Genomic DNA, 22,471 nt, shown 5'->3' with positions numbered 1-22,471 from the left:
CTCATTGTGTATGTCTTTTAAATTAGTTGCTTAGCAATGCAATACTTTAGGTGTATGTATGTGTATGCATAGTTTTATACTCCTGTAGTTTGGGCTCTGAAATTAATTTGTGGCTGTGGAATATGCTTTTGCATCTCTTTTTAGTTTAGAGCTTATCATTCATCAGTGAAACCTTGCGGAGAGTAGCCACATTGTTTGCTCTGTCTCCCATTGACACCTGCAACAAGTGGTTAGTGAGTGTGCCTTAGACAGACTCAGTGTGTTTTCATGGCAGCATTTTAGCAATTTCTTACCAACATATAACTGCTATCAATCTGGTCTCACTTTTCTTCTTCACAGTGTTGAAGTGTGTATTTCTAATCTCTGTCATTTAGACTTTAAGTTTTTTCCAGAAAAAACATATCATCCTAGGTTTCAGGTATGAATCCCCTTTAGATTTACAATCTATTTTATTCTGTATCTTCTCAAAGCAAATTCATGTATGGCAGGTACAGAAATGCTGAGACTTTCATTCATTTGAAAGCAACTATGTGTCCATGAAGTTTTCTCTCTCTTTTTTAAAGTGTATTTATTTATTTTGAGACAGAGAAAGAGCATGAGCAGGGGACGGGCAGAGAGAGAGGAGAGAGTGAGAACCCCCAGCAGGCTCTGCAGTGTTAGCACAGAGCCCAATGTGGGCGAAATGTGAGATCATAACCCAAGCTGAAATCAAGAGTTGGTTGCTTAAATGACTGAGCCACCCAGGTGCCCTGAAATTTTCTCTTAAAAGAAAAAAGCACATAAAATATGCCTGTCACCTATTAACAAAGTTCTCAGCAGGGCCAATCCTATACTGAATGTTTATTTGATAATTTGATAAATGATAATTTCAATCTAGGCTTCCCTCAAGAAAAATGTGTGCAGAAGGAGGATCAGAATGTGAAATGCCCTGTGGCTCCTTATGCATCATGGAGTGCTTCTGTGGCTAATGTTTATTTTGTTAATAACCACCCTCTGTGGTGCCCTTTTAGAATGTAGATGGTAGAGATGTAATTACTTTGGGAAAAAATGGAAAAAGGCAGTATTTATCGCAGTGGCCACGAGATGGCAGACCTAAAATCCAGACTTCTCAAAGAGATTTACTTGAGGAATTACATCTTTGAAATCTCTTTAAAAGCCATCAGCTTACCAAAGGAGGACTCCTATCGGTTGTCCCAAATTGCTGTGCAGTTTCTGTGGCAGGCACAGCAAGGGAGAACAGCTCAAGTTGATGGGAATCTGTTTGCTTCTCCTCCATATCAGATATCATGGCTTCCTGCCCCTTCTGGAAACCTGCTTTTTGCTGGCCGCTACAGTTACCCACGGCACATACAGACACACCACTCTGTTCCCTTCCCCCAGTATAGAAGCAGCACTGCTTTTTTCCTTCCTGTGAATAGTAACTTTCACAATGGAGCTGCTTCCACCCAACTTAATTTTTTTTTATTTCTTTCTACAAAGTTCTGCTTTATAGAACCTAATTCAATTTTCTTCAAATGTTGCATTAACAAAATTCTGGAATGTGCCCCCTTCTGTTCGTATTCCTCTTACAGCAATGACATGACGATCTGTTTTGTTTTTCATTATAATTTAGCCTATGGGAATATTCTATTCCATGTAAGCATAAATAAAGGGAGGTTTGATTTAACACAAAAATTTCAAATTAAGAAGGGAAATATTTAGTTCAAGATGTAGGAGGGCAATTTGCTGCTCTGTGCAAAGACTTACTAACAAACCTTAGCAGCCTTAAATATACAGTAGAGGGAAAATTAAAATATATTATCTTTGGGGGTATATATAATGTATATTATATATATGTTATATATATTCTATATTATATATGTTATATGTATATTATATATTATCTATATATTATATATATTATCTATATATTATCTATAGATATATAGATCTATCTATATAGATATATAGATCTATATATCTATATAGATATCTATAGATCTATATATAGATCTATAGATATCTATTATCTATATATATCTATATAGATCTATAGATATCTATATAGATATATAGATATAAGATCAGTGACTTATTTTCTGGAAATTATTCATTTCCAACCAAAAAGTTAACGTGATAAGGCAAGTGTCTTGACAGTAACTAATCATCCATGGACAATAGGTTTAGTTTAGGTGGGTGCTGGGCAAAGCTCTGGCCCACAGTGAAGTCTAGATGTATTTAGTTTTCTTATTATCAGTCATCAATAATACCTCCAGGGAGTCTGATTGGGTGTATTTCACATTGAAAGCTACGTTGGCAGAGTTAAGTGGTCAAGAGAGAAGCCTTCTCATCACTGAATGAGAATAATGAGAATGAATGAGAACTATACATTAACGCCGGGTGTGCTAGTGTGTGTGTGCCTGGTGTGCCTGCTGAAGGGTCAGAGGCTCTTCATTTCACTTGCACTCTCTGCCTTCAAAATTTACCATTTCTTTAAGTTTTTTTTTTTTTTAATGGAAGAATTTTTGTTTGAAGTTGTTTGACTTTGGTTAGATTTTGCACTTGACCTTGACTTTTAAAAGGTCACCTTTCAAAACACATTTCCATTTCTCATGCAGCATGAAATCACATCTTGCCCACTTTTGTGCAGCCTTTCCTATCAGTTTGGATGGAATGATATTGAACAGTTATTGCAAGTCAGACCTGGCTGGCCTAGGATGCAACTCTTCTATGATGAACGAACTGTGTTAATACTCAAGCTTTATTTTCTCCTTTAAATTTATTTGTGAACTTCTTATTAGACACATCACCAAAGGCAAGGAAAACAAAAGCAAACATGAACTATTGGGACTTCATCAAGATAAAAAGCTTCTGCACGGTAAAGGAAACAATCATTGAAACTAAAAGACAGTCTATGGAATGGGAGAAGATATTTGCAAATGATATATCAGATAAAGGGTTAGTATCTAAAATCTATAAGGAACTTGCCAAACTCAACACACAAAAAACAAACAACCCAGTCAAGAAATGAACAGAAGACATGAATAGACACTTTTCCAAAGAAGATATCCAGATGGCTAACAGACACATGAAAAGATGCTCCACATCACTCATCATCAGGGAAATACAAATCAAAACCACAATGAGATACCACCTCACACCTCTCAGAATGGTTGAAATCAACAACATAAGAAACAACAGGTGTTGGCAAGGATGCAGAGAGAAGGGAATCCTCTTGCACTGTTGGTGGGAATGCAAACTGGTGCAGCCATTCTGGAGAACATTCTGGATATTCCTCAAGAATGTAAAAATAGAACTACCATACGATCAAGCAATTACACTATTGGGTATTTGCCCAAAGGACACAAAAATATAGATTCAAAGGGGTACATGAACCCCACTGTTTATAGCAGCATTACCAACAATAGCCAAACTATAGAGGGAACCAAATGTCCATTGACTGATGAATGGATAAAGATGTGTTTGGTGTGCATGTGTACACACGTTTTATATATATATGGAATATTACTCAACCATCAAAAAGAATGAAGTCTTGCCATTTGAAATGGTATGGATGGAGCTAGAAAGTATTAGGCTATTAGGTGAAATCAGTCAATCAGAGAAAGACAAATACCATATGATTTCACTCATATGTGGAATTTAAGAAATGAAACAAAGGAACATATGGGAAGCAGAGGGAAGAGGAGAGAGGGAAACAAACCACAAGAGACTCAATGATAGAGAACAAACTGAGGGTTGATGGAGGGAGGTGGGTGGGAGATGGACTCTAGATGAGTGATGAGCACTGGGTGTTGAATGTAAGTGATGAATCATTGAATTCTCCTGAAACGAATATTGCACTGTATGTTAAATAACCAAAATTTAAATCAATCAATAAATCACTAATTTGTTTGCAAAACATACCCCATTTCATAAAAGTCAAATGTGCAACCTAACAGAAACCAATTTCAGAGAGTCAGTCTTGAAAATTAGAAACCCACTGGCATGTGTAGAATGTTTAGTATAAAGGGGAGCCTGATAGAAAATAATGCAAAACGTGAATCTTTACATTTGATGGGATCTATGTTGTGTAATAATAAATAATTGGCTAACATTTGTATGGTCACGTCAAGCACTGAACAGAATCTTTACATTCATTATCACATTTAACTCTCACAAAGATTGAAGAGAGAGTTACTATCATCCTTCTTAGTTCAATTGTGAAGACATCTAACTTTCAGAGTCAGTAAGTAACTTTCCCAGGGTCGCAGAAACAACAGATATTGCTGAGATTCAAACCCAGATATATTTGATTCCAAAGCTCAGGTACTAAATCAAGTACCTTAATCAAGTACCATAATCAAATCTTAATGATGTGAGTGATATTTTATTTGTGTAGATAGGTTCCAAGAAATCATAATAGGCTACAGTAATCAAAATAAGTATTTTCATATCTCTGGTGTGTGTGTGGGTGTGTGTGTGTGTGTGACACAGTACTCCGTAATATATCACACACATGTCTTCTACCAGGACTCCAAGAGGGGCTTCTCCCATCCCTCATTGCCTTTTTATCACTTCTCTCAAGGGATGGGAATGGAGAGAGCAGTTTAAGATGAGGGTAGTAGCTCTTCCTGGCACTGATCCTACTCTGGCCTTGGACCTTGTCTATATCAGAAAAGTTGGCCTCAGACTCCCAGATACCTATTTGTAGCAGGATGCCAAGTGGTACCAGCATTTGCCGTCTTAGTGTCCTGAAGCACTCTGTGTTGCCACTTCAGAGCTTCCTGGCCTAGCTGATCTTGGAGGAATCCAAGGATGGGCCAGGTCCCTACCTAGGTCACGTCCTGAGTGAGTAGGGGGATAGAAGCTGCTGCATGGAGCAAAGAGCTTCCATAAGACTTCATGGCCCCTGTGTTAGGAAATTCCAGTCATGTGCTATTAGGTTTCAAAGACAAAATTCTCCATAATTGGAGTAAACTATTTCTTGAGGTCAGTTTTAGGTGGGCAACAGAAAGTAAACCGCATTAAGAAGTCTGGGCTGCCAAAGCCTGGCCTTTACAAATCTGGTCTGTTCTTTGTCCTTGCCGGAACTTGTGGTTGTTCAAATATATCTCACCCTGTGGGCCCCACCTTGTGTGAGCAGCTTTGCTTTCTGCGTGGGCCCTTCTGTGTACACAATCCATCATTCTGCTGGTGGGTAGTGTTGATATTAATTGATATCACAAGACTTTTCTTTCTCAAGATGCTTTTTTAAAAATCCTGCTTTTAAAATTTAGGCAAAGGAGCATCTATCCCCAGGGTTGATCACAGCAAACCTCCACCCATCCTCACCCTAGGGGTTAGAGAGAGGCTGTTTTGAACAGGATCTTTCGTCACCGTCTGTCTTAAGTCACCTCCTACTGAACTTAGGGTTGAAGATTCAGGGTCATGAGGGAAAGAAAACAGTAATTAACTGGGAAAAGTTGATTGAGCGGAATTTTTTTTCCCACAGTATGATTAGAACATGACTGCGGGCTGAGCACCATACATAATGTAGGTTCTCCCCTACATGTCATTATCCAAACATTTCTTAATGGAATGCGTTTTTTAAGCATCTGCTTTTGTAATTGAATGTGTTCCTAAAGATGGGCTGGCTAACTAAAACAAGAGCCCCCAAGAAAAAAAATGTGTTAATGCTTTTCCCCCATCCAATTTATAACAGTTCCTAATTGGACTGCCTCATTTACAATTCCTAAAATTAATTCTGGACCCTCTCTCAGAGCTCAAGTCATCATTAATAGAGCGACAGCAACAGGGAGTGAAATAGAAATGTTTATAAAGCTCCCTTTTAAATTGACTGTGATAAGTGATGTAGTGATGTATTACCATCAGAGGATTCTGCAGCTCTCTTTGAGAAGGTTAGCCACAGGCAACACTCAAAAGAAGGCATTTATCTTGGTGGGAGACACCCTTCGGTCCTCTTTTGTTTTATTCCATTGAGGTTTTTTTCTTTTTTTTCAGGGTGGCTAAAACCATTTTTTTTGGTGTTTTATTAGCTGTATCTTGACTACCTCCTACAAACTGAATGACAGCATAGGGTTATTAAATGTGTTCTTGCACATATTTTTATCCATTGTTAACCCTGACTAAATGTGTGTGAGGGCACAGAATTCCCCCCCCCTTTTTTACTTCATTGTTGCCCATATTTGTTAAAGAAATTATTCCCTTTGACGTTTGTTTAGGCTGCACTTTGATAAAATGCTGTCTATAGTCCCCTTTCTTAGTTTGGCATTCAGCAGACTCTTATAGATTTATTTCTCTTTGCATTATCTTATCTTCCTTTCTAGCTTATTTGGGCTTCCTTTTCATATTTTAAGCTACATCTTAGGGCATAGACAGATCACCTTAGTAATTGTATACTGAAGCATTTCAGTGTTCTAAAGATAACATTGCAAGCCTTTGGCATATACTTAACCCCACTAACTATCTAAAGATGAGGAAATATGTTCTTTTCATGTTTCTGTGAACAGAAAGGACAGTTTAAGTGCTGAAGGTGATTTTAGACTTATAGAAACTTTCCTCAGGTTGATGGGACTGTAACAATTTCTGAAGCAATGTAAATCTGGCCTTGAATCTAGAATGTGATTCACTTGATGGAGGAAATAATAAGTTTTCTTTGTGTTTCCAGTTTATATCCAAATGTCTTGTCATGGATATACCCTTTATGCTTAAACACTTTTTAAAAGATGTAGATGTAAAAGAGGCATTAAAACTGCAAATATTTCAGTTTTCCAAGACTTTGAAAGGCTGAATCAAAATTCCCTATTGGAAAAAAAGGGGGGGCAACATTTAAGCTTCCTGACTTATTACAATGTTTGCCATTATTTTCAGTAAAGTATTTGTCATAAGGTGCTTTAAGTAGATGTATTAGCAAATTTCCTTATGGGAATTGCAAAAAATGTAGACTCTGATACAGGGCTGGCAAATGAACTTCATCTTCAAAAAGGTGTATGTTCAGTATCCCTTACCCTCAAAAAGCCCCTGACTTCTAATGCAGGAATAATAAAGATCCATAACTGTGCAGAATTAGCTAACAGCAATTTAAATTATTAGTTGAAATGTATCAGCTTTATAAAGAATTATTTAAAACTCATTTTATAAATCTTATTGCTTAAAAAAAATACAAATGGGGGCGCCTGGGTGGCTCAGTCGGTTGAGTGTCCAACTTCGGTTCAGGTCATGATCTCACGGTCTGTGAGTTCGAGCCCCACATCAGGCTCTATGCTGACAGCTCAGAGCCTGGAACCTGCTTCAGATTCTGTGTCTCCCCCTCTCTCTGCCCCTTCCCTGCTCGTGCTCTTTCTCTCAATAATAAATAAACATTAAAAAAATTTAAAAAAATACACACACACAAATGGAATGGTTGTGTCAGTCTACAAGACTTTGGTTTGCCTGGCATCCCTGTACAAATAGGTAATGGCCAGATACAACCTTAACAGAGTTAGAACATCTCTCCAAATATCCTGAAGTGTGAAGTATTCATATTTTTATAGCTTTATATACTTTTCTTTTCTACCAATTACTATTTGGTTTAAATAGACTGGAATTATTTAATGTAGGTTTCAATCAGGTTATTTTAAGAGAAATTATCATAGTTATGGATAATATTTAAATGAGTGTTTCTTTTTTTTTATTTAAAAAAAAATTTTTTTTTAACGTTTTATTTATTTTTGAGACAGAGAGAGACAGAGCATGAACGGGGGAGGGGCAGAGAGAGAGGGAGACATAGAATCGGAAGCAGGCTCCAGGCTCTGAGCCATCAGCCCAGAGCCCGACGCGGGGCTCGAACTCACGGACCGCGAGATCGTGACCTGAGCTGAAGTCGGCCGCTTAACCGACTGAGCCACCCAGGCGCCCCTAAATGAGTGTTTCTAAGGGTGCCTGGGTGCCAGGGTGCCTCAGTTGGTTAAGCATCTGACTTGATTTCAACTCAGTTCATGATCTCACGGCTCCTGAGTTTGAGCCCAGAGCAGTGCAGAACCTGCTTGGGATTCTCCCTCTGCCCATCCTCCACTCACACACATGCACATGCACACACACACACATACACACACACCCCCTCTCTCTCAAAATAAATAAATAAACTTTAAAAACAAAATAAATGAGTGTGTGTGTCCTTGTTACACTAATTACAGTGTTCTATGATTGTATAATACCAGTATTCATAAAACAGATTTGTTAGCCAAAAGCAAACAAAACAAAATAAAAAAATTAAGGAAAATGTTACAAAGAACAAAATGGGTTATTTTCTATGAATATTAATTATGCTGATGAGTAGTGGTTTTAAATGTACTTTTATAAAGATGATTTTAAATGTATTTTGAGTATAATAATAATAATAGGATTTGGGGCTATATTTAGTAGTATCATCTGTAGAGAATTAGGAATTGATACATGTTTTGTGATCGACGGTTTTCGAATTGACAGATAATTAGAAAATAATTCATTGGGACTTTCAATGATATTACAAGCAAAGAAATAAGTGTTAGGTTTGGAAAAGCCTAAATTATAGAATTATGGGGCAAAAGGAGTTTAGGAGGGTCATTCTTTAGATTGATGATGACTTTTTAACAGTTTTTAAAGCTGTGTAATTCTGAATATTGACCTGAAAGAGGAAAATGGATTAAAAGGGACTATAGGACAGAGGAGCATAAAAGTGAACACAGGGAGCCTACTTTGACAATGATTACAACTGTCCAAGTGGGAGATGATGTAGACTGTACCAGACGTGTGTACGTTAAAGTATGTGTATGTGCACTTACCTATGCATGAAGAGTAAGAGGGACAGAGGGAACATAAATACCTTGATGGGAGAATGAACAAATTTCACATATGCCAAGTATTTGAAGCATGTACCTGCAGTTTAGTTAGTGACTGAAAAGTTTTATTTGCAATTTCTTAATGTTTACTCTTATGATATTTTGTGAGAGAGACAGAATGCAGGAAGATTTAAGCAGAAAAAAAAGCAAAAACCAGCTTATCCATTTCACAACCATGAGAGATAATGACTATTAGCATTTTGGTGTCTGTCCTTCCTATTTTTATGTTTGGGGGATCTTCTTGCATATACATATGAGCATCAAGAACTGTAGGGATTTTGAGAGTTTTCCCTACTGGCATGTTAGCCTGGCTCTCAGTTTCATGGATTGTGGTAGATGACCAGAGACTTTGAGGTCAGAAACAAAAGATTTCATTGCTCAAGGTGCAGAGAGCAGTATCAGGGTATTTATGTCAATTCTCCTATCCTCAAGTCCCAGGGAGGCAAGGCAGATGGGCCAGATGAAAAGCTGTACATGCAGTGGGTTGCATTACAAGACAACAACCCTGTGCTTAGGGAATCTGAATCTTTTATAATGGCAGTTAACATGCCTGCCCTTTGCTCTGGAAGGACACACTGTTAGACAAGGGCAGTAAGCATGTCTTCCCTTTGATCCTAAGGGAGAAACTACCTCTGTCTTCTGAGGGTATTCACTATACAAACATTCTGGAAAAATTGTGAGAAAAGGTAGTGTCTTTGCTTGTAAAATGTGCAGAACTATGAGACACATGGAGAATTGCCTCCAAACAGACATTTTCACATTTTTTTAAATCAGCATTTTAAATGCAGCATATAGCTATAAAAAATGTAGAGATGCAGCATAATTTACTATCAATCTTCAATTTTCTTACTAATGATTTCTTAGGTTGTTTAGATTAAAAAAGCCTCACATGGACATTTCAATTTGGAGCAGAGTGGGGTAAAATATTGCAGTTACCTTGGGTGTGTGGTAGTTAAGTTGGAGTTGGTAGCAAATGGGCTTTCCCTGATTTGAAGGCTGTGCAGCCTCTTTGGCTTGACTTTATGTACAAATATGCACTAGCTGTGAACGGCAAGCATGTCTACTGTCTCAAGATGTTATCCAGAAGGAGACAGGCTGTGTGAAGCTGGATTTGAATGCTGCTGTTGATAGTCCAGGCTGCCCTGGCTTTCTTCTGGAAAGTGGACATATTCCCTGACATTTCTGCTGCTCATATGTCTGACTGAGCCTCCAACAGAAGCTCCTACTCCCTGCCATTAGTGGGGCCCAGAAAAGTCCATACAAATCCCTGCAGTGAAAAGGAGGAAACTCTGAGATCCAAATAATGACCATCTTATTCAAACATCTGGAGGGGGCCTGGTCTGGTGACGGGAATTAAAAAAAGACAAAATAGGATCATGACCAGGTTTTAGTCCTGGGACTTGTGTACAAAGAAAATACCCAATACAGAGGCTTTCCCAGGGTTGTGGGGTCTTATAGGGTATCTAGAATGTGGCAGGAGTGATGGAGATTGGGACAAGACTTCCTCAGTGGAAAGAATGACTAAATGAAAGACACCAGAAGAGCCATTTTCTAGTCAGAAATAGTCCCCCAAAACTCCATGTTGAAATTTGTGACAGATGTTGCCAGAAAATTGAACTGTAAGATGGAAGGAGGCAACTGTAATACTCCTCTGAGTAAACAATGATCAAAGATTAAGGAGTCAAAGCATTATAATTTTTTTAAAAAATGAAAGGATGATTTGTACAATGGTATCTTCAAACATTTTTTTAAAGTACAAAGTAAAATTACTTATTTCTTGAACAAATATTTTAGGCACTTACTATGTACTCAGTACTCTTCTAGAAGCCAGAGTGCACAAGATAGATGAGGTTCCAATATCATGGAGTGTCAAGTCTGGATAACAAATAATAGATATCTAAGACCTATCTATCTATCTATCTATCTATCTATCTATCTATCTATCTGTCTATTTATTTAAGAGGGGAATGGGGAGGGGCAGAGAGAGAGGGAGAGAGAGAATCCCATCATGGATATTGCATGGAGCCTAAGATGGCACAGTCCCTCAACCCTGAGATCATGACCTGAGCTGAAATCAAGAGTCAGACACTTAACTGACTGAGCCACCCAGGCATCCCTCTAAGATCCTTTTAAATAACAGAGAGTTATAGGAAGAAAAAGTGTAATGTGACAGTCCAGTGGCTTGGGCACAAAGTGAAAGGTAGGGAGACATTGTTAGGGAAAGTGGCTGGCGAGAGCTTTTCTGAGGAAAATACATTTCATTTGAGACCTGAAGGGTAAGGACCTGTGTGAGGTGAGGGCATTCCAGTCAGAGGGTATGACAAAGGCAAAGCTTATGAGGTGAGGACAAGTATAACATTTTCAAGGACGAGAAAGAGTTCAGGCACAAAATGAGCTGGAGCCTAATGAATGCAGAAGGAGAAGGGGCACAAGATGACCTCAGAGAGGTGGTTAGGGCCAGTTGGTGTAATGAGTCACAGGCATCGGTAAAGGGTCTGATTTCAAGTCTAATGAGTGATGCAATGGATTTTGCAAGCAACATAATGGTGGAATCCTTATTTATAATGTTTTTAAAGATGACCCATCTTTGTTCCACATAGACCAGTGGTCTTTGTTCCTCGGAGACTAGTGGGCTGCAGGAGTAGATGCTGGTGGTTGGGAGTGGTTTGGTAGCAGTAGATCAGTTTAGATAAGGAATGTCTTGTGGAGTAAAACCTACTGAAGTTGTTGATGGATCATCTCTGAGTGGAGAAGAGAGGGAAGAAATCAAGGATGACTTCTAGGTTTGGAGCTTGGGTTACTCAGTAGATGGTGGTGTAATTACTAGGTAAGGAAGACTGAGGAGGGAATGGTTTTTGGTGGAATGGCATGAAAGCATCATTAATTACATTGAAAATGGAAAGGATACCCTACTAAATATGTCTGCCTGCCTTCAAAAGAAAATCTTGCATGAAAAAAAATATATTGATATTTAAATTGCTGCCCAGTTTTGTTGGATTGTCTTGGAGTACCTAGAACTTTACTTGGCAGATGGGTAGATGGATGGATGGGTGGGTGGATGGATGAATGGCTGCATCCATTAAAGTACCCTAGAAGTGGGTGTTCAGATTGATTCCCTCCATTTCTAATTTGCAGCTTTGTCTATGAAGCCAGTGAAAGATGGCTCCTGCAGAGGAAGCAGTGCATGGGTCTCAGGGATTCTGACCCAAATTACTTTGTCCATTCTAAGAATCAAAGAGTTACTTTGTCTTTAATTCCTTCCTATTAAGACAGTGCTCTATGGTTCATTTCAACTATAAATGACAAGTTTTTTTTTTTTACATTTCATAAAAATGATCACAATAATCTTTATTTTACCAGACAAGAAGCACTGCTTGCAGCAATCAGTGAAAAAGATGCAAATATTGCCTTGCTGGAATTGTCTGCTTCCAAAAAGAAAAAGACACAGGAAGAAGTCATGGCTCTCAAGCGGGAAAAAGATCGACTCGTGCATCAGTTAAAGCAGCAGGTGGGGCCTCCTGCACAAAAGGTGTGTCTTGCTGGGTTTGGGGCCTTGCGTGCTTTCTCTAGGTTTAGCTACTCTTCATTCTCCCATGTCCATCCATCCTGCGGGCTCAAGCAGCTAAAACCAGGTAGGAATGAATTGGCCCGAGTTGTTGCTAGAACATCATTTTACTGCTTTTCTGTGTTTATGTGCATGTGCCTGGGCTTGTGTGGTTTGCAGCCAGTGCTGTTTTCCTTTCTTTTGTATTAGCATCATCTTCCCAGATATAACTCTCAGGTCTCTTCCTTCCAGTGGACTTTGTATGACTTCTCACTAAATCGTAGAAACTACTAATTAAATTCTGGGCACCTTCTTTCCCATTGGAAATGTTGCCTTCTGTCTTGCTTACTTTCTGGGCCCCATCAATAACTCTCCTCATCCAGTTCTTTAGATTTCTTTCTCTCCATACTTCCAACTTTGGTTCTTCAGCTAGTTCTTTCAGGACCTTTTAGCTAAGGAATATTCCCCAGCCCCTAGCACTGCCAGACTATGCTTGGAGACCTCCTCAGCCATTATTTAGTTAACATCCTTTTTTATTACCTATTTACTCAATTATCCATTTATTCCTCCTCTCTAGGCCACTGTATTTCTTCTGAGGGAAAAGCAAGGAGGGAAAAAGGAAGGAGGGGCAAAGTCTTGTGCACAAAGTTCTTTTCTTTTTGGAGGGTTTTCTGTGAGTGGCTTAAATAGACTTAATTGCACTTGAAGTGTATTGCGAAATAATTCCTGAAATCTTCAGACATTAGTTCTTCTCCATATATAATTTAGGAACTTTTGGAAGCAGTGGTTAAAGATATTCCCTTGGACTCTAACTTCATTATAAAACCAATTCAGCAGATATTATGGCTCAATGGTCTGTGGTCTCACAAGGTGGCTGTCACATCTTAGCTTGGGCCACATGTGGCTCTGAAGCTCTGTAAATGCCACATGGTACCACATGGAGTGTGTCCACATCAATTTCAGCCCCGAGGGCTGGCTCTCTGCCTGCTAGGGTGATCTGGGCCAGTGTGCAAGGTGACTGGAAGGGAAGCCCAAAGAAATAAGACCCTTCTTCTCGCAACGGGGCCAACTCTTGGAAGGAAAAGGCATCCTTTGGCCGTGAAACAGAGTCCATTTCTCATAGGGCTGCCTTGCTGAGGGAGAGAGACCACCGCCATGCCTGGGTGCCCTCTCCTGCAGAGGGAGGGTCCCAGTCACTGCCAGACATTGGGGTCATTCCATAGAGCAGCATGCCTTGCTAGTGCTGGCCCCGGGGGTCGGGAACCGCTTACATCTGACCTCTTTGTTTGGAGCTGTGCATCTTCTACACTGGGTTTTCCACCCACCTGGCCACAGAAAGTCAAGACAAGCCCCCTTCTTTGCTTTCTCCTAACTCCTTCCCTGTGAGCCCTGCTCCCTCCCCTCCTGCACCTAACCATTGTAGCTTTCTCCCACAGGTATATAGACCTAGGAAACAGCCCCTGAGCTCGAATATACCATGCACTTGTGATGCTGGCTACAGCCCAGATATTACGGCCAAGTACCACGGGTCCAGCTACGATGCATACATGATCCAAAGGTCTCAGGTCAGTCAGCAGCTAAGGAGACACTCGACCCCACCATGGGTGGGGGGTGGGGGTACATAACAGCTACATCCTACCTTGCCCTTTATCTCTTTTTATGATTGCTAGTACTTGGTGGCCAAAAAGTCTGAGACCATAGATGATAGCATTATATCTTGATTTGTAATAAATGAAAGTGATTTCATTTATTATGTATTTGTCAAAGGTTCCAGATTTGGTGGCTACCCGATGGGGCCAGCTCTTCTGGCTACCCAGTGGAGCCAGCCAGAGGCCTCGCTGTCAGGCACAGTGGATTATATTTTCCTTTCTGTCTCCTAGATACCTTGCTCCTCAAACCCCCCTCTATTTTTCCAATAAGGAATTTTTTTAAGGCTATTTTTTTCTCAGCATCATGAAAATGCACTCCTGGATTCCAGGAAGGATTGAGTGTAGCCCTTCAATTTGCTCCTGGGAAACTGCACAAAGCCTTCATTATTCACGACGGGCTTGGTTTTGGGTATCATGGGGCACATTTGGGAAACCCCAGCCATGCAGAGTTAGGCTCCCGCCTGAACTAAGGCAGGGTCTGAAGGGCTATTGTGGAAAAAGAGGCAGAAGGAGAAGGATGGGATCCTTGATGATTTAGATTTGAAATCCTTCCCCACACCCTATAGACAACAGAGAAAAAAAAGCACGTGAATTGATGTACCCTTGTTGTAAATGATATGATTCTAAGGATAATGATTCATTGGCTTGGAAAAGCACCCCCTTTGTATTGAGTGTTTGCTCTGTGCCAGGGTGTGTATCCAGTGTCCCTCAGGGGCTTTGTCCCACTGTCCTCACAGCAGCCCTGTGGTGTGGGTGGCAGGATTGCCTCCCTTTTCCAGGGAGTGTAGCTGAGACTCAGAGTGTGGAATAACCAGCCTAAAGCACAAAGCTTGTAAGCAATAGGGCTTGGGTCTGAGATAGTCCACCTGAGTCTACACATGCCCCACCAGATTGAGGCTCAGGAAGGAATTCAGAGTGACAAGCGGGAGGGTATTCTAGAACCTGTGAGGTCCCCTTATCTTTGTAAGCTTGAAGTAGATGCCAAAGTATCCATTTAAGAATGTTCTCTGGCTATTCATAAGGAGTGGGTTCTGCCTAGAGCTCTTAGGCTTAGGCTATTTGATCATATCAATACTTCCTAATACTTCTGAGTTCTCCCCACATGCCAGGCATGGCTGTAAAGGCTTTGCATACACTGACTCATCAACTCCCAATGAAACTGAAGCACTGATACTCTTATAGGAGAAGGAACCAAAAGTCCAGAGAGGTTTGGTGCCTTGCCCAGGCTTTACAGCTGTACATTCCATGATGCTTGAAAAGACCCTTTACCATACAACCAGTAACTGAATTGTTAGTACCATCTAGAGTTGGACTGCTTGGGATGACTCTTGTCTGAGCACTTGTTGGCTGTGTGATCATGGGAAAAATACTAAACCTTCATGAGCCTCAGTTTCCTTGTCTGTAAACTGGGCTAATAACCTAATTCAAAGTACTGTGAGTATAAGGTATACAAAGAGCTCTGCATATGCTTGGCACATAATAGGTACTGTATACGTGTGAGCTTCTATTACTACTGCTACTATTAATTGATTTTATCACTACCATCCTCAAAGGTAGCTTGATTTTGATTTCATTGTTGATATTTTTCACAAGCCTGGGAGTCATAACTGGTTGAGACACTCTTGAACTGTGGGAGAAAGAGCTGCAGACATTAGCACTTAGGCCTTCTTGGTCTCCCTCCCTCGAAGCCCAAGCACTTGGGAGCAGCGGGGAGACATGTCAGGAACAGTAGACCTCAACTCCCAGTGTGCACCAAAGAGGCTCATACTGCTTATTAAATTTGCTTGGTTTGTGTATGCAGTCCACATAGAGTCAATCAGACAGGGTACCCCTGGGAGAGCGAGTCTCAGACCTCAGCTGTCATCACCTGCATGAGTGACTTGGGAGGGCAGAGCTCTTTCAGATGCCTGGGCCAACGGGTGGGGAAGGCCTTTGGTTCATCTGCCTGATGTTCTGTGAGGATACTGAGGCAGACTGGCTCATGAGAGATGCCACCCCTTCAGGCTGCCTTCTGCTCAGCTCATCTCATGCAGAAGGTTTCTCTACTGCCCATGACATTCCCAGTGACTGAACATCAGTAGTTCATTTAACAATCCCCACAGTTATTGCACTTTGCCAAGCACATAGTACCCACTCAATAAATATTTGTTTTGTGAATGAATGGATGACACATGCCAGGCTCTATGTCAAGTGCTTTATGTAAATATAAGTTTACAAACATTATCTCACTTTTTCCTCATAATCCACCAACCAACATATTGCATATCTGCTATGTGCCAGGCTCTCAGATGGGTGCTGGGTATTCATCCACAACAGAAATTTTATCTGCCCCAGTGAGAAGAGCATCATTCTTATTTTTTAGTTGATCAAATCAAGGCTCCGAGAGACCACATGACTCAACTACCATACCTATGCATATCACACATACCTGGTAGTGAGGGTTGGGCTCCTAAGACATAGCAGTGCTGACACTTTGCTCTTAGCTAGGCTCAATACTGCATCTCTAAAGCCATGAATTAGCTCCCACACCTCACAGATACTGTCCGAGGAATCGAGTTCCAATGCCTCAGCTTATGGAGAGGCCACATGCTATGTTGGAATTCAACTCAACAGTATTCATTGAGTGCCTTCCCTGTGTTAGAATGCTAGGCACTTTTGGAATATGTCAGTGACCAAAATAAAGACCCCTTCCTCGTGGGGCATATGTTTTAATGTTGGAGTGGGGAGCAGGTGGGAGAAAAGCAATAAACTATGAATGTAATAAATAAGTAAATCATATGGTAAAAAAAGAAAAATGTAGACCAGTATAAGGGAGAACAGGAGTGTCAGGGAAGGATTGAGGACAAGGTGACAATGTAAAATAGGGTAGACAGATGGGCCTCAATGAGAAGAAGACATTTGAGCAAAGACTTGAAGGAGGTGAGAGAGTGCACTTTTACATATCTAGGGGAAGAGTGTTTTGGTGGAGGGAACAGCCTGCACACAGCTCTAAGACAGGAACATGCTGGTGTGTTTGGGAAAGAAGAGGGAAGCCAGTGTGGCTGGAGTGGAGCAGACAAGGAGATGAAGAGGTGAGCTGTCAGCACAGTGACTGAGTGAGGATAGGATGTGTAGAACTCTGCAGGATCTGCTAAGAGTGGTACATTCTGAAGCAGAAGTTCTCTGCAGTTACCAAACAAAATACATTAGTCATGCAACTCCAGAGCAGGGAGGGCTCTTAGACCACTCAGCATGACCTGTCTCAATCTGCCCTACTGAGCCCACTCTCCAGGTCTCTGCCTTCAGCTTCTAAGGAGTCCCAGGGCTTAGCCTGCATTTTAAAAAATCATTGCCACTTCCATTAAAGCCGTGAAGAACTAATGCCAGAATTTGTTTGTCATGGCTGGTGAGATTTTTGAGTAGGAACAGGACCCTTTGACAAAATTCTCTCCCTGACTTTCGGGCAGTCTCCACGATAATATCGCTGGAGTCCAAATCTCACACTCTCTTTTCTGTAAGGAGGCAGGCAGGTGTTCAGTAATGGCTTAGATGGCTGTGCCTAGGAAAAGTGCAGCCAGCCTCCAGGACAGGGCAGAGATTCTCAAACCTCAGTGGGCAAAAATATGATCTTTTCTAAAGATAAATCTCATGATACACTCATCACTCTCCAGCCCTTACTGCTGAAACGTCTTCCCTGGCTTCCTTTACTGGTGGTATAAAGACAAATTCAAACCAATGGGCCTTGTACGTGCAATGCAATCCCCTCTGCCTGGAATACATTTCCGTCTTTTCCTCACCTAGTTAATGCACATTCACCCATTCACTCTTAATCCAAGATCAGGGAAACCTTCTGGGATTTTCTCAATTGTATCAAATCTCCAGTTTGACAATCCTGTAGAATGTAGACATCACTTAATTGCACTGTAGCAGATGCAACTTTGTATTTATTTTTGTGATTATTTGAATAGTAACTATCTACCCTGCTAGTTATGAGCACTGAGAATGTGATTCTGTGACCTTTTTTGCTGACCATTTATCTCCAGGCCTAGCCCAATTGCTAGGACATAGTGGGCATTCAGCAAATATTTGTTGAAGGTATAAGTAAATGAGTGAGTGAATTGCCAGGGCAGCTTATTTAAAAAAAGAGACATTATTGGTCAATCATGACTTTAGACAAAACTTAGCCTATGATTCTTCTCACCCCAGTATTCCAGGCTGCCACTACGTATAGGAGCTGGTAGAGGAGATGAGACTTGGGGCGCCTGGGTGGCTCAGTCGGTTAAGCGTCCGACTTCAGCTCAGGTCATGATCTCCCAGTCCGTGAGTTCGAGCCCCGCGTCGGGCTCTGTGCTGACAGCTCAGAGCCTGGAACCTGTTTCAGATTCTATGTCTCCCTCTGTCTCTGACCCTCCCCCGTTCATGCTCTGTCTCTCTCTGTCTCAAAAATAAATAAACGTTAAAAAAAAAAAAAGAAGAAGAGATGAGACTTGTTTGCCATAATGACCACAGAATGGTGTCATGTTTTTTTTTTCCTGCCATGTTGCAGTGTGCTTTGTAGAGATGCCTTTTCCCATACTTGAATTATTTGCAATGGTGGCCATTTTGAACCTTTCCTCTGAATCTTCCTTTTCACTGTATTTTAGTTCAAATCTCTTCTAAATTTGGGGGTTCTTCTTGTCACTGAGCTTCCAAATGTAGTAAAGGTGACTTGTTGTTATGAAGGGAGCCCCTCTACTTCATCCCCGAGAATTTCTGAGTGTCATAAATCAGTTTGCCTAGAAATATCTAAACTCCTGTTAAACATCTGTCAAGAGAGCCAGAAAAGGTGATATGAAATGAGTCCAGAAATTCCACCTATGCTTAACAACAAAAGAATCTTTATGACGCTCTTCAGGTGTTGACATTTGGGTTGGTTCTAGGCTGAGTAAGGTATAAAGCTAAGAGAGCAGTACAAATTAACTTTCTGTTGGCATTAAAAAAGATAAAGGATTAATCATAGCTTGGTAGTAGATATAGGTCTATCTAACTTTTGTATTCTTTCCAATTGCATTTCTTCATAAGCACACACCTCTGACGCTTTTACTATACCTCTTTTTTTAAAAATCTGGCTTCCAGATTTTTGCAGTTTTGGGAGAAAGTCTCGATTGGGAATGAGTTAAGTTTTTTGGTTTTTTTGGTTTTGGTCTTTTTGTTCTTCCCGTGGGGAGACTAGTTCTAAAAATATTATTAAAAATAATCATTTTTCTTTCTTTTGTGTTTTGGATTAATTCTCTCCCTAATTCTTTTTCTCCACCCTTGAAAAAAGGACTGACATCAAAATAATTAATTCTGAAATCATTGGATTTTTTTTTTGCTGCTAAGGGGTTTTTGAAGAAAGCTTAAAACTAAATCTTACCCCCTAAGCCTTATTCCCAAATGCTCCCCTGTGTGCTAAAGTAGTGATATGCACATCCTTGATGAAAATGCCTTCTTAAAATGAGGGCCAGACACTATTGTTTAGCTAAAATTAGAACCAGCTTATTTCTCAGAACTGGTTAGAATACTTCTGTGATCAGAGATAAATTGTGCTTTGTTTTCGGTTCGCTTTCCTACCAGTTCTGGGCACTGCTTTTGGCTACCAAAACATACTGGGCATTTGGGAGCAGGGAGACTTTAGGACCAGGAGAGACTAGTCCAGGTCAACATTCTGAAGGCAGTGCTAAGTCTGCACAGTGTATCTGTTTAGGCAGTTTTTCCCCCTCCTGTGTGTTGTTCAAAAGTTGGTAAGACTCATCTCTAAGAATTAGCCAAATAGGTGTGGCCAAGAATGGGAGAAGGCAGAGGTTGCCCTGGAAAGTGTTCAGGAAAGCTGGTTGTAAGGATGGAATCCTAGTCAAAATTGGATGTTGGCAGAGACAGAACCATCCTGTCAGGAAAAGTGGGAAGCACCTGATGGGATGGTTGGTCAGGCATTTCTTTCCTTCTCTGCTTGAGGCCATACATGGTTGTACTTCATATTTACACTTCCATTGCATTGTATGTAGATGACTTTTAATTATACTTTATGGTTCAGAAGGTGAGCACAATTAAACAGCAGTGGAGGAACTGTATGCAGTAGGGTTCCCATAGCCCTGTGTTTTGGTTGGATGAGCTCCAGAAAAGCTTGATTTGATCCCAGCATTGTAATGCATGACAGACTTGCCCCAGATCAAATTGCTGAAATGCAAATGCATTGGTTTTCACTGCAGACTCACTTTGGGTTAAGCTGTTCATGTCCCACTGGTAGAGTCTAGGCACATCTCTATTTATAATTGATTTCAATGCAAAGTATCTTTACAGTATGTTCTAGAGAACCCCTTTTAAAAAAGAAATACCCAGATCCCTCTTTGACAGGCTAAGGACAGGGCATTCTCAAGGAGGTAAAACCTTTCAGTGTTACTGAAAAGCTTCCTCTTAGTACCAAGTAGTTGGTCAGGACACTAGTCTGCTCTCTTAGCCTGGACATTCCCTAATCTAAATAGCTGATGCTTCAACTCCAGTCCTCAGGGAATCCATTCAGTTGGCCACTTGCAACACACACTACCACTCAGATTGTGGAAGAGAAGATTTTCTCAGCGATTCCACGAGTTTCTCAAATCTCCTTTAGGAGGGCTTTTTACCAGAGCTTCAAGTGGACTCTGATGGTCTACTTTCTGAGTCTTTCATTTGAATAAAGCCATAGTATAAAAACCACTTTAGTTCCCCTACAGGAGAGACTCTGTTTGCCCTTGAGCCTTGGTTTTTTTATCTTCTCTACCACTAGGCAGATGTTAGCTCATGAAACAGATAACAGGGAAAATTCCTATTTTTTGGTGCAGATGTGTTACAGACATTCAAAAATCTGCTTGCTGGAGAGGTAGGGAATGCTTCCTACAGAAGTAGAAATTCCTATTTTATGATTGGCAGTCCATAGCCTCTCTTTTTTTGTGACTGATACCTATCCATGATACTTTCTCTGAAGTATTTAAGGATTTTAGTGTAAAAATTGCTAGTGTTAGAAAAGCTTGATCTTTACTTTTTTAACATACCTTTTTAAGTAGAAAAACTTGAAAAGACCAACTTCATCAGTGTGTTCCCTGCTTTTAGAAATACATAAAGGGAGGGATGGGTCTGACTTTTAAGTTTCTGAGTGATTTTCCAACTTTGCTTCAGTAGTTTCAAGCACCCCCTGCAGTATCTAGCAGTTGGCAGAGCATATTAGAATAACAGGCTTAGCTGAAGGTGACCGAAACAGAGAATAGCGTACAAATGCCAAGATCATCTCTCACGCGCTGTCTCCTTTTTTTTATTCAAATTTCACATCTGTGCTCTATTTTTAAACATTTATTCTTTAAGTGATAACGCATGTTTTACCAAGCCTCTTATTGGATTAGACATGTTTGAAATCCCCTCAATTTTAACCTGTTCATTACTGCCTCCAAGAACATTTCAGATCCACCACCAAAGCACAGAGTATATATAGGGGAAGTTCCCAAGATGTCGGCCACCAGGAAACCATTGTATTTTGGGAAAGCCTGGATCCAGCTGTTGCACTGGGTAGATTGGTGGGGAGGATCTTAGACTGGCATTGCTTCAAGAGAACTTTAAGTGTGGCTATAATGTGTGCATCATTCTTGCTCTTCATGACAGTTTTTCTATTCACCTTTTAGAGTGGGAGAAACTAACGGTTTTTGAACTCTTGCTACATACCTGGCACTGGGCTGGGGATTTTAAATATATTATCTCCATTAGTCTTCACAACTCTGAAAACTGGGTGTTAGTAATCCCATTTTAGAGATAAGGAAATCAAGGTCCAGCAACTGGGCGAAGATGCCACAACTGAGGAAGGAGCCTCATTCCACAGCTCTTCCATTCTCTTCTCAGCACATGTCCCCAAGTTGCTGCCATAACTCATTAGGCCATAGGCCCCCCCCCCCACCCCCCAGCGAAGGGGCTAACAAGTTGCATAAAAAGAAGGCTTTATCCTGTGACCCTGAGCACTCCTAGCTCCTCCCTCTGGTCCCAGCCGGCTCCTGTGCTGACCTGAGGTCACATGTGCAGGCTGGGGAGGGTGACTTATCTCTTCCTGCATCACCAGGCGGCCCCCTTCACCCACTGCCAGGGGGAGGGGTTGCTACAGCCTTGATCAGGTGTGCCACATTTTCTGCTTTCCTATGTGAGATGTTGGCACTTGCTTCTTGCAGCCTTTGTGTTTCATTCTCAAGATATCTGCTTGGAAGCCTTTTTCCCTTCTGTTTTCCATTTTCTTCTTCATCATTTCATGTATAAAACAGGTTTCTCCTGGTCTCTTTTCTCTCCCTCCTTTCCTTCCTCTCATCGTATAATTAAAAGTCCTTCCAGGCTGTCTTCACCTTATCATTTCACATGAATTGAAAAAAGATCTGACTTCCTGCCCTTGTGTCTTCCTGATGCTGAATTTCAAAATGAAAGAAAAGTCCTTTTTC

General features: G+C 40.7%; 1 protein-coding gene across 1 annotated transcript in view; it reads left to right on the top strand.

The window, feature by feature from the left end:
• Positions 1-22,471, top strand: part of ERC2 (ELKS/RAB6-interacting/CAST family member 2) — a 709,181-nt gene that overhangs the window by 661,376 nt on the left and 25,334 nt on the right. The window contains exon 14 of the mRNA XM_042979179.1: positions 12,198-12,345. Within this exon, the coding sequence (XP_042835113.1) occupies positions 12,198-12,345 (148 nt within the window). The remainder of the gene's footprint in view (positions 1-12,197; positions 12,346-22,471) is intronic.

This window comes from Panthera tigris, chromosome A2 (genome assembly GCF_018350195.1).
Source record: "Panthera tigris isolate Pti1 chromosome A2, P.tigris_Pti1_mat1.1, whole genome shotgun sequence".
Taxonomy (NCBI): Eukaryota; Metazoa; Chordata; class Mammalia; order Carnivora; family Felidae; genus Panthera; species Panthera tigris.
Note: the sequence above shows the minus strand (reverse complement) of the source record. Positions and strands in the feature narration are given on the sequence as shown.